The sequence below is a fragment of the Zophobas morio genome, unplaced genomic scaffold (assembly GCF_036711695.1).
Source record: "Zophobas morio isolate AGI-343-1 ecotype UQ-CSIRO unplaced genomic scaffold, CSIRO_AGI_Zmor_V1 ptg000020l, whole genome shotgun sequence".
NCBI lineage: Eukaryota > Metazoa > Arthropoda > Insecta > Coleoptera > Tenebrionidae > Zophobas > Zophobas morio.
In genome coordinates this window covers 3,045,080-3,057,916 of record NW_026972125.1, presented here as the reverse complement: position 1 = coordinate 3,057,916, position 12,837 = coordinate 3,045,080, and the positions used below count along the sequence as shown (strand labels likewise).

Genomic DNA, 12,837 nt, shown 5'->3' with positions numbered 1-12,837 from the left:
CGATTTTTCTGTTCGTCAGTTTTTAGGCTTTGCAATTTGTTTACTTTTCGATTTTTCGATTATTTTTTTCCAGTTTTTTGATTTTTGAATTGTCGACTTTTAGAGTTTTCAATTTTCGGTTTCCCTATTTTTCGATTTTTGATTTTTCCATTTTTCGGTTTTTTGATTTTTCAATTCTCGGTTTTTCAATCTTGCAAATTTTCGATTTTTCAGATTTGTGAATTTCCAGTTTTTCGATCGACCTATTAGATTGAAAAATTGAACATAGAAAAATCGATGAATTGAAAAATCGAAAATTCGACTACTCAAATTTTCTAAAAATCGATTATTAGATTCATTGAATTTTCGATTTTCGGTTTTTCCATTTTTAGATTTTTGATTTTCCAGTTTTGTATTTTCAGATTTTCTGTTTTTCGCATATCTGATTTATCAAATTTTCGATTTTTCGGCTTTTCGATTTTTCGATATTTGATTTTCGAATTTTCGATTGTTCAGTTTTCCATTTTTCAGCTTTTAGACTTCAATTTTTTTACTTTTCGATTTTCCAAATTTTCGAGTTTCAATTTTCAGATTTTTGATTTTTCGATTTTCTTTTTAAATCTTTGAATTTTTCGGTGGTGATTTTTCGAATTTTTGATTTTTAATTTTTCCATTCTTCGGTTTTTAGACTTCGATTTTCTTTCTTTTAAATTTTTCGATATTCTATTTTCCGCTTTTCAGAATTTTCGATTTTCAGTTTTCAGACTTTCGATAATTAGAATTTTGGATTTTTCAGTTTTCTGATTTTTCGATTTTTAGAAAATTTGAGTAGTCGAATTTTCGATTTTTCAATTCATCGATTTTTCCATGTTCAATTTTTCAATTTAAATTTTGCGATTTTCAATTTGTCCATTGTCGATTTTTAGAATTTTCGGTTTTTCAATTTTTCCATTCTCAACTATTAGACTTCAATTTTGTTACTTTCCGATTTTTTGGTTTTCGATTTTCCAATTTTCAGAATTTCCAAGCTTCTTTATTGAGATTTTCGATTTTCCACTTTTTCGATTTTAGATTTTTCGAATTTTTGTTTTTCCAATTTTTTGCTTTTTCGATTTTTCTTCTTTCGTTTCAGTTTTTAGGCTTTACATTTTTTTTTACTCTATATATTTTGATTATTTTAATTTACCCGATTTTTTTAATTTTTGTTTTTGATTTTTTTAATTTTCAATATTACAAATTTTTGACTTTTCGATTTTTTGGTTTTCTCGTTTTTCAATTCTCGATTTTTTGATTTTTGAGGTTTGTGAATTTCCACTTTTCGATCGACCTAGGTATTTGATTTCATTGAATTTTCGATTTTTTGATTAGCCATTTTTAGATTTTCGATTTTTACGATTTGTATTTTTCGATTTTCTGTTTTTTGCATTAGTGAATTTCAGTTTTTCCGATTTTTAATTTTGCGCATATTTTATTAATCAAATATTGTTGTTACAAAAACTTCAAAACATCTACAATATTTCAAAGTATTCAGTTTTGCTATTCTTGATTTCTTCAATAAAATAAAATAAAATAAATTGAATCAGTCATTAACTTTTTTGAGACACCCTGTATAACCAAATCTAAAAAATATTAATGCAGTGATAAATCACAAATATAAACCTCATCATATTTTATACATTTAAGATAGGATTTATTCTGCAAAATTTTGAGGTGACGTCATAAATTTTTTAGAGGGGATAAGCAAATATATTTTAATTAAAAATGTATCATGTTTATCATGATTTTAAAATATCTGCAAGATTTCAAAGTATTCGATTTTGCAAATTCAAAACTAAATTGCAAAATATTGTTTTATAATTTTGATTTTTTTCCAAAAATCTGGACGTTTCGGATAAAAACTCAACACGGAGTCATAAACTACATGTGTAGGACTATGTTACTGTATACAATTTAAAAACCATTTACTATGCATAAATTTGAAGTGACGTCATTACATTATTGGTGGGGATGATTAGACAAATTTAATAATTTTGCGACATTTATGAAAAATTATCAGTTAACAAAAATGGCACGTTTTTATTATTATGCCGGTTACATGTCACTCAACGACAATATCGTTTTTTTTTTAAGAGTATTTTATTTGAAAAAGTGATGAAATTTTTTATACGGAACAATTGGTCGAAAGATGTTAGAAAGCAAAATAATTCATGTCCAGACCATCGTTACTCACGAACGAAAGTGACCATTATTTTATGGGAACAACTACCTGCTAAATCTTCTCCGACAAATTCGAAAGAACTGGTGTGAGCCATAAATATTTCTTACCAAATGTATATATAACTACTGTCCGTTCCGTTATTGTCAATAAAATTTTATAGGGTAAAATGTGAATTTCCTTGTAGTTTGAGCCTACCTACAAACCGCCTTCTTCGGTGAGGGCAGGCAAAAACGATCCGCCCATAGGCTCAAAACATTTGCGTGCGATTGTACATTAACTTTGATCCTTCTAACCGGAGAAGCAAATATAGAAAGAGCAAAAAAGGGTCTTAAATTTCTATCTTTATGTCTCACAAAGGAAATCCTACTCCCTTTGTGCTCGCCTCATCGAATTAAACGATTTTATTTTTTTAGATAACCAATGGAAACGCAGACCGTATAGACCCAACTCGCGCATAAAGAAATGCCAGCAAATAAAATTATTCGCTAGATTAAGAATTTTGAAATCGATTGGTCCTTCGAGCCGGATGGCTCGTGCGTGCGCGCTTTCGCGAGCCCATTAGCATGGGAGACGCGCTGGGCAGGTGCCCATCCATCATAAGGGTCCGTCCGTCCGATACGGCGATGATAAGCGAGTGTTTGTGCAGGTGGTTGGAGGAGAGAGCCGGCAGGTGTTCGGTCGTCGACCCCAAGACGGTGTGGGTGCTGTTGTGAGGCAAAGACAGACTTCGGCGGCACGTCACGACGGCAATTAGCAATTACTATCAGAGATGGGTGCACTACAATGGCTCCCTTAATTAGGACGATCGTGCATTGTTCGAGCGAGTGCTAGGCGGTGGTAATTGCGGCGAGCGCGGGGACGGCGCAGAGGGCGGCGGACATGGCGATGCGTACGCTCGATGCGAGAAACACCAACTGAAAATGTATTTCCTATATATATTAATTAGGGTTACTTTTGGTGTGCCGCTCGTTTCGACAATGAAGCGCGTTATAGTCGTGCCGCCTTTCAGAAAAATTCGCTATACTAAGTAGACGCAAAAAGCGGTCGCGTTTCTGTCGGTGGCTTGTCATTCCGCAGACTAACATCATCTCCTATGGAGTAAATAATTTATTGATCTCGCCATAGCAGAACGGCTGTTGCGACATTGTTCTTCGCGTGATTCTTTCCCTGTAATTATTTATGTATAAAAGTTCGCTTCTCGGTCGTCGTTTGTCTCCTTTTCCGCCGATTTTTTTCTGTTGACGTTACGAGACGGCCGCGTCTGTTCGAATTAAAATTCAGCATAATCTCCGCTCTTATTTCAGAACTCCAGGAAACCGAAATATTCCACTCATCGACCCCATTCCGTACCGAGGTTACAAAAAAAACCTTCCAACTCGCACATAAATAGCAAGGCTACAACCGCTCGGAATTAATCGTCGAAATGACATAACGTCGCGAATTTCAAGTGCATACATATGCGCATATTTTGACACTTTTACGTGCACGTAATTCCTAACCTCTAGCTCACACATCATAAATTTCGAAACGCCCATTCCCAACAACAATAACAAACTAATTATTTATTTAAATCGATTTCAGCCCGCCACACGATCAAATGGATGGGAAAAATTAGACACGCACCCACGCGACCAACCTAACAACAATAGCGCGCTGTAAATAATGCGCAAGTTGGCAGCACTGGCATTAATAAAAGCACGTCACACAAACGTACCTTATGTGCGAAAAGGTCACACGCGATCGCTTTTTTTGCAAATTTTATAACGGTTTTAATGAAAACGAGCTATTTCTGTTGAGAAAGTCAAAAAGACACGAGCGAAGCGCTATTTTAGAGGAAGATAGGCAACGAACTCTCAGCGCTGTACGGTGTGTTGCCTATACCCTGTGCTGGAACACATAGGGTACAGTGGGGTAGCTGCCTTTTCGGTTTAGAAGATCGCCTTTCTCGTTCCAGATCCGTCAGCAAACCACTCGGTCATCGTAATGGGCAAGGCTAGGAATGCTGTCATTGTTTATCGGCACGTGGGCCGTCGTTAGATAACAATCGTGATCGTCCCTCTTAAACGGTAACCTTCATTCCGCTGCACCCACTTGCGTCTTATTATTATTAACAACGAAATGCACAATTTTGCCAGGAGTCAGTTCACTGCCTTTCGAGATAAGTATCGGAATTAACGGACCGAGACGCTTTTTATTTCTTTATGTACGCGATGGAGGTTTTTGCCTTTTTTGCCATGGTTCATGTTGACAGTCTAAATAAAGGAGGCTCGAAGAAAAAATGACCAGTATGTGCGGCGCCACGTGTAGACGACATGTGCGATATGAGAGAGGACGATAATGGGATCATGTTTGTTTAGGTTCGGTTTTGTTATCGGATGTGACAAATACGTCTGATGAACTTTGCTAGTTGTTTCCACGGTACTTCTTTTCGTACCATACAGTGACCAGTTTTGGTACCGAGACCGAGCGAAATAACGCACGGAAAGCGGCGATTTTAGAGAAGACCCAGACGCGGCAAACGTAGGTAATTGATACACTTATTTGTAAAGTGGAAGGTAAATTTAGACATTACGAAATACTTTAAATTCAACTAAACCGTGACGTCGATCCGAATACACAATCCTATTTATTTTGATAGTGTCGTCAATCGCGCCCGTTTATTAGAATCTGTTTATTTACAAAATAATTCCAACTTAGACAAGCAAGTGCTCAGGGTTTGTTTTGATATTTCACACACCATACTCTTGGCTTTGATCGTCTAATCTCCGTCTAATTAAAGCGATCCGAATCCTTGTGGCGGTAACGGCTGATCGCCCAATGGTGCTATTAGAAAGTGCAACGCGGCAAGGTTTTTTCCATTTCGGTGCACCACGGTGTTGCATTTTTATTTGCGACGCTGTACGACACACCTGATTGGGCGCCGGGGACATGTGACCGCCACAGTGACCACAAAATCATTGCAAATACTTCGCAGTGGAATACCATAGAAATTCAAGTATGTGGGACCTACGTTGTGATTTTAACCTGCGAAATGCATTTTTCCCCAAACTTTGGTACTGCTCAAATGATTCTAATAATTTTGACTTTTTCAGCGGAAATTAAACATCCAAGAGTTGATGATGATTCTTGAATTTTTTGGAGTAACTTGTGTATCTGGTTCTCCACGAATATTCTTCTTAAATTCTTTTTGGAATTAGATATATTGAGTAATTAGAAATGTAGATTTTAGATTTTTCAGTTCAATCAACTGAGAAATATCGTAAAAAAGCACCATTGTATGTTTTCTTTTCAAGTTTTTTGAGTCATAACCATCATAGAATCGCTTGAAAATTCGCACATGGATAAAACTTCACTTTTTACAGGGCGCAGAGTCATTAAATGTTTGTTAGTGGTACAATTTGTTTAAATAATAATGTGTTTATTAAAATCAAAATATACCACAAATTAATGCAAAATGCCTCGAATAATTTTAACAGGAATATCAGAGGAAAATTAATGATCTATTGGTTAGCAGAGTTTTTAATAAAAACTAACAATTATTGAAAAAAATGGGTATCAATTCGTCAGAATTTGAGCAGTTAGTTCAGTACTTTGCCGATAGGAGCGCCACTAAAGCTGATTGTTAGAGCTCTCGGCTGATTTTTCTAATTTATGGCAAGGAACTCAGTTTTATAACAAACCGCCAAGACCGGCCGTAGTAATCTATTGTTAAAGAAATTAACTTTTACGCAATGAGGTACTATCATAAAACCGAATTAAAACTGGGGAACTATAATATTTTTACTCCACTCAGGATCCTGAATTCAACACACATGATTACTAAAAATTCATTGTAATATTATTGTTAATATATATTTTGCTTTCTTAATTAATAAAACTAATAAACATATTTATAATAATAATAAAAAATATATAAAATACAGCTTTTGTTTAACACGTATAAGTAGCTAAGTGTATCTACTACTTATCCCAGAAAGGTGTTTTAAAAAAGCCCTACGCCCTGTAACTTCTCCCTGCATTGTTTACTCGGAAAAGGTGCTCGTATATGTTTTCATTTGCCGAGAGATCATTTTCAAAATATATTTATGATAAAAATATGCAAGTCTTGGTGATGAAAAATGTACTCCTAACAAATTTTATTTATTTAAAAAAAATCTCTCGCAAAGGCAGGTCCTCTTTCTTCTTGAATCAATTATTTCGGGCAATAAAGCGCCAAAGCAAAATTGAAAAATCGAAAAATTGAGAAACTGGAAAATCAAAAAACTGAAAAATTTTATTAATACAAATTTAAAGAAATAAAGCTACTACTTGCTAAGATAAAACTGATTTTGCCAAATGACATACTCTTCCAGAAAAGAGAGGGTGGGTGGGCGGGGCTAGTACTTGCTAAGATAAGACTGATTTTGGCAAATCAGATACCTTCCAAGAAAAGAGAGGGTGGGTGGGAGGGGCTAGTACCTGCTAAGATAAAACTGATTTTGGTAAATGATATACCCTCTAAAAAAAAGAGAGGGTGGGTGGGCGGGGAAAGTCCTTGCTAAGATAAGACTGATTTGGCAAATGAGATACCTTCCAAGAAAAGAGAGGGTGGGTGGGCGGGGCTAGTAGCTGCTAAGATGAGACTGATTTTGGCAAATGAGATACCCTCTAAGAAAAAGGGGGCTGGGGCTAGTATTTTGGCAATTGACCTATTCTCTAAGGAAATAAAAGGTGGGTTGGCGGAGCGAATGTTAGTGCTAGCCCCGCCCACCCACCCTCTATTTTCTCAGGGAGTATGGCATTTGCCCAAATCAGTCTTGTCTTAGCAAGTACTAGCCCCGCCCACCCGCCCTTTGTTTTTTAAAAGGCGGGAGGGCGGGGCTAGTACTTGCTAACAGAAGTCTTATTTTGGCAAATGACATCCTGTGAAAAAACGGGAGGGCGGGCCCAGTGCTTGCCAAGATAGATTATATTTTTATTTATTTCAAAACATTTGACAGCTTTTTCCTCACTTTGCTGTCCGTAGTATGTATGACTGTTACCTCTAAATGTACTGTACAACAGAGACTCCACAGTTTTAGCTATTGCTGTAGTCGGTCTAAGTTTGTAAATACGTCCAAAATTTGAAACCGTAACCCTAATTTCTCTTTCTTTTGCCCAAATGTGCCTGTTGCCTAGCGTCTATTTCAATTTGGTCTAAATTCAAAGATAATTTTCTCAAAAAAACCCCTTTGGCTGTCACAAATGTTTCTACATCCATGACAGGATTTTCTAAAAAATATTTAAACCATAAGCGCAGTCCAGACCAGCATACGTAAATTTTTTTACGACATATTTTTTACGAATACTTTGTCTAAGACAAGCTTGTTTTATAGACGAACAATATTTTTTTGTTATTAAACCAAGACCGTTTTGATCACAATATATTTACTTATCCCCTCTAAAAAATTGAGGACGTCACCTCAAAATTTTGCTGAATAAATCGTATCTAAATTGTATAAAATATGATGAGTCTCTTCTTGTGATTTATCATTCCATTCATGTTTTTTGGATTTGCATATACAGGATGACCCCAAAAATTAATGAATGCGGAAATTTATTATATTGCCTATTTAAAGTTTACAAAATATGATGAGTCTCTTCTTGTAATTTATCATTCCGTTCATACTTTTTGGATTCGGATATACAGGGTGACTCAAAAAATTTAATGAATGCGCGAATTTATTTTATTGATTTAATCAGGAACTACAAAACCGAATGCTTTGAAATCTAATGTGAAAAAAACATAATAGGCATGCAGTCGTCACGTTTCCGATAGCGAGGGAAGTACTGTCTAAACTCTTTAGACCAATTTTTCCATTTCTCAATTTTTCAATGTTGCAGTTTGGGATTTTTTCGCTGTTTCGATTCTTTAATTTTCCTTCCATTTTTAGGTTTTTCAATATTTCAGCTTTGGAATTTTGCAATATTTCGTTTCTTCAATTTTTTAAATTTTTGATATTGTGTTTTCTCGGTTTTAAATTTTTCGATATTTTAATTTTTCAGTTTTTAAGGTTTTTGGTTTTTAGATTTCTCACTATCTCGACTTTTCGATTTTTCAGTTCCATGATTTTTCAATTTGTCGAGTTTTTAAATTTTAGATTTTTTGTTCTCGATCATTCAATTTTCTGAGTTTCAGGCTTACATTTTTTTTGTTGTTCAATTCTTGGATTTTTAAAATTTTTGTTTGTTAAATTTTCCTATTTATCAACTTACTGGGATTTCAATGTCTTGATTTTTTGATTGTTCAATTTCTCGATTTTTTCAATTTTTAGTTTTTGATACGTTTTTTTTTTTCAAAAATTTTCAGTTTTTCAATTTATTAACTTTCCGATATTTCAGTTTTACGATTTTTAATTTTTTTTATTTTTCAGTTTTCAATTTTTGACGTTTCTAAATTTTTCGATTAACTGATTTTTTGATTTTCCCATTTCTCTATTTCTTGATTTTTCAATTCTTTCTTCAATTGTGATTTTTTAATTTTTCGATTTCTCAATTTTTCAATGTTTCAGTTTGGGATTTTTTCACTGTTTCGATTCTTTAATTTTCCTTCCATTTTTTGGTTTTTCAATATTTCAGCTTTGGAATTTTGCAATATTTCGTTTCTTCAATTTTTTAAATTTTTGATATTGTGTTTTCTCGGTTTTATATTTTTCGATATTTTAATTTTTCAGTTTTTAAAGTTTTAGGTTTTTAGATTTCTCACTATCTCGACTTTTCGATTTTTCAGTTCCATGATTTTTCAGTTTGTCGAATTTTTAAATTTTAGATTTTTTGTTCTCGATCATTCAATTTTCTGAGTTTCAGGCTTACATTTTTTTTGTTGTTCAATTCTTGGATTTTTAAAATTTTTGTTTTTTAAATTTACCTATTTATCAACTTACTGGAATTTCAATGTTTTGATTTTTTGATTGTTCAATTTCTCGATTTTTTGAATTTTTAGTTTTTGATACGATTTTTTTTGTTAAATTTTCAGTTTTCAATTTTTGACGTTTCTAAATTTTTCGATTAACTGATTTTTTGATTTTCCCAGTTCTCTATTTCTTGATTTTTCAATTCTTTCTTCAATTGTGATTTTTCAATTTTTCGATTTCTGGATTTTTCAATGTTTCAGTTTTGGATTTTTTCACTTTTCCGATTCTTCATTTTTCCTTCCATTTTTCAGTTTTTCAGTATTTCAGTTCTGAGATTTTGCAATGTTTCGGTTTTTCAGTTTTTCCATTTTTTGATAGGTATTTTAATTTTTCAATTTTTAAGTTCTAGATTTTCCGTTAATTTTATTGTTTTCCTTGATGTTGTGATTTCTCGATTATTCGATTTTTCAAGTTCTCGGTTTAGATTTTTTGGTTTTCCAATTCTTCAATTTTTAGATTGTTCAATTTCTCGATTTATAGATTTTTCAATTATTAAGTTTTCGATTTTTCAATTTTGGTGTAATTTGAAAACGGTATTAATAATACATTTAGGCGAATAAACTAATAGACGTGCTTGATAAGCCTTGTTTGCTCTACAGTGTCTAAATTGTGTTTGAATAATATAATAATTATCTTGAATATTAAAATTAATATGTCAAAAGAATGCCAGAAATGGTTATTATTTCATTGGTTTCAACTAAAATTTATAAATTTGTTTCTTTAAATATTTCATCAACCAATTATAACTAGCTGTGATAAACCGTACTTCAGGCTGTCTGTTGTTCATTGTTTACAATTAATTTTTAAGTAAGATTATTTAATAAGCAATAATGGAAGCGAGCGTCCGTGCACGTCTATTTCGTTGTAAATTTATGAATTTGTTCGCACCTAATAACTCTGCCGAGTTCGCCGACCTCCCCCTTACTATTTTTTTTTCGAGTGGTTAGTCTTGAAAGAGACGGCTAGAGTTCGTACGTGTGCACGTTTTTGTGCGTTAGAGGGAGTAAAAACTGTAGACGTGGGTGTCGAGTATTTGGAATAATTTAGGCAGGAGGAACGAGACGCCGATCCGCGCCCAAGGACGCGCCGTCCTTGCGCAAGTGTCATTATTCCCCGTATCCGTCATCCTCGTGCTAGAATTTTTTTCTAAGAGTGTCCCTGATTGTTCCAGATGCTGTCGGTTGTGAGCGCCGGCGCCGCGGCGGGGGTGGGCGGCATGGACCGTCTGCGAGGCGGAAGAGCGGCCAGAGAACTGGCGGCGACGAGGGACCGCCAAGTGAGACTGCACGCCGTACACACAGACATAGCCATCAACCTGCCGCCCAACATAGCCATGCCGGACGGCGAGGAGCACCCCTTTACCAGTTCCAGACTGCACATACGGGACCCCGAGCAGGTGCGTTGCGGAAATGGCGCAGTCGGTGGGATTGGCGCCGCTTTTCAGGCTCTAACCGGTCGTGTGTTTTCAGGAGTCCGAGATCCACCAAAAATGCATCCGACCGCCGCCGAACCGCACCGTGCTGGAGTCGGAGTCCCCGCCCCCGTACCGGTCGAGCTCGGCCGGCCTGCTCGGCTCGTCGAGCAGCAGCAGCAGTAGCAGCGGCGGCGGCGGCGGCGACTGGTCGGGCGGGGGCGGCGCGCCTCTGGTCGTGCGCTGCCACTCGATGTCGTCGTCGACCTCCTCCTCATCCAACAAACGGCCAGAAGCTGGAAGCAGCGGACAAAAGACTGATTTTTTACATAGGACTGTTAAAATTTTCACGGGGGGGAAAAAGGGGAGCGCGGGGGTGGTGACGCCGCCCCCGCAGACGTTACCGGTGGTGATCGTTCCCACGCGCCCCAGACGGACCTCCGGCGACCAGCAGGGCAGACCCAAGCCCAGTGTCTGACCTCACGTGACGACCTCTAGGTGACTTTGTGAAATTGTAGTAGAAATTGAGGTGAAGCGATTCCATGGGAGGGAGATTCGAAACTACGAGTACTCATTTAAATTATATGTTGCGACTTCGATTCTGTTGGATCAACGGACGGACGTTAGTGAAAGGACACTTCTCGATGTGGTCTGAGTGTTAGGACTCTGATATCCCTTCGATGTTGGAATATCGAGCCAAGTATTGCAAGATATGTACTGTGTACATCCAATGATAATTAAGAATGAATCAAAAGAAGAATATTTGGCCCGAGTAGACGCCGCGATATTTCGACGCTAGAACATTGTTCTGTTTTTAAATATTGTTTATTGAATCAATTGGGATATTCAAGTGCAAGATGGAAGACTTGTTCCAACTAGTTTCCGTTATGCTAAAAGTGTTCATCTTATAGTCAGCCGTCGTCAAAATAGCTCCAACTGAAATATAATCACACATCACATTCCGAGCCCGGACCTGCATACAGATCTCACCCAGGCGTTCGAAACGTGCAGGTCCGTCTTCGGAGTCTATAGCAAAAAATGTTAAATTATATTATTATTATATTACAAACAAATATTGTATATGGTAGACAACACCGTGTAATATAGTGGAAACATAAGCATATGTGATGATAGGGTGCTTGGGAACGCATATGTGCATATAACTTTGCCAGACCTGAGGGCCACAAGAAAAATCAGCAGAGCACGAAATTCCGAACGTCCTCCCGAAAATCTACGCAAAACTTTATTTAATAAACGTCTTTACTCCAGAACTGATCGTACAAAAATTCCTAGGACGGTCGACGTCTTCGCGACTATTCCAATAGTAATCGCCCCACAGGAACGTACATTTTTTCTTGTAAAAAAGTCCTAGGGCTCCGCTTTGTTAAAGGCGCAAATTCCAAGTCCTCTGCTGATTCTTCCCCGCCGTAGCGTTTCGTATCCGGCCCTTATTTTACAACCGCAATCAAATCGGGTGCAATCTCTATTTAATTTACCGAGTCTCACTAGTTGTAAATATTATTTTGTGCCCATTATAAGCCTCGCTTTTGATTTCATTCCATCGATTACTCCAGCTTTGTACAGTTTCACCGCCGTGGAAATAAATCTCCTTATTTATTTTTGTGTACGTTAACCGGAAGGAAAGTTTGTTGCATGTATGATACCCAAGTGAATTAAAAAGTCTTCATAACAACAAGAAAATGTGATTATAATTAAATTTTATTATTATGAAAGTAAATAATAACAAATTGAAACTGTTTTTGTATTAGTGAATTATTAAAAATGAAAACAAATCGACTTTCAAGTGTATACTTATCTGTTTATTTTTCTGTTCTCTTTCTTCTAAGAAGATTTTTTGTTTAGAGGGACAATTGTGTAATGTGATTAAGTAAACATGAATCATGAAATAATAAATCACTTTCATTAAAATCGTCTCATTGTGATTGAATCCCCGCATTCAATAAACTCGAAGACTCTTCAACTTCCTCGCTACAACAACAACGCTTTGCATGAATTAGCCTACAATAACTCGAGGTTCAAAGTTTAAGCGTGGTATTTGTTTAAACTCGCCCGAGGATTTCAACTTCATCAGCTTAAAGGGAACCCTGAACCCTGGAACGCTCGACTGGAGCCGAGGAAGTTCATAGCTGCTGCTTTTTTTACAACCGAGCTAAAAAAGATCCACATTTTAGCCCCTAGGGTATGCAACTCACAATTCACGTGCGTCGGCTCGGTTGTGCTCCACGCAAACCAGTATTTTTCTAATAAATAAAATTAAAGTAAATTTATTCGATAAT

At 36.1% G+C, this 12,837-nt stretch overlaps 1 protein-coding gene across 2 annotated transcripts in view; it reads left to right on the top strand.

Annotated features, from left to right (window-relative positions):
- Positions 1–12,828, top strand: part of LOC135131316 (uncharacterized) — a 264,716-nt gene extending 251,888 nt beyond the window's left edge. For both annotated transcript variants that reach the window (XM_064058985.1, XM_064058984.1), the window contains exons 4-5: positions 10,301–10,525; positions 10,599–12,828. In XM_064058985.1, coding sequence (XP_063915055.1) covers positions 10,301–10,525; positions 10,599–11,018 — 645 coding nt within the window. In that variant the 3' untranslated portion in view covers positions 11,019–12,828. The remainder of the gene's footprint in view (positions 1–10,300; positions 10,526–10,598) is intronic.
- Positions 12,829–12,837: the final 9 nt, after the last annotated feature.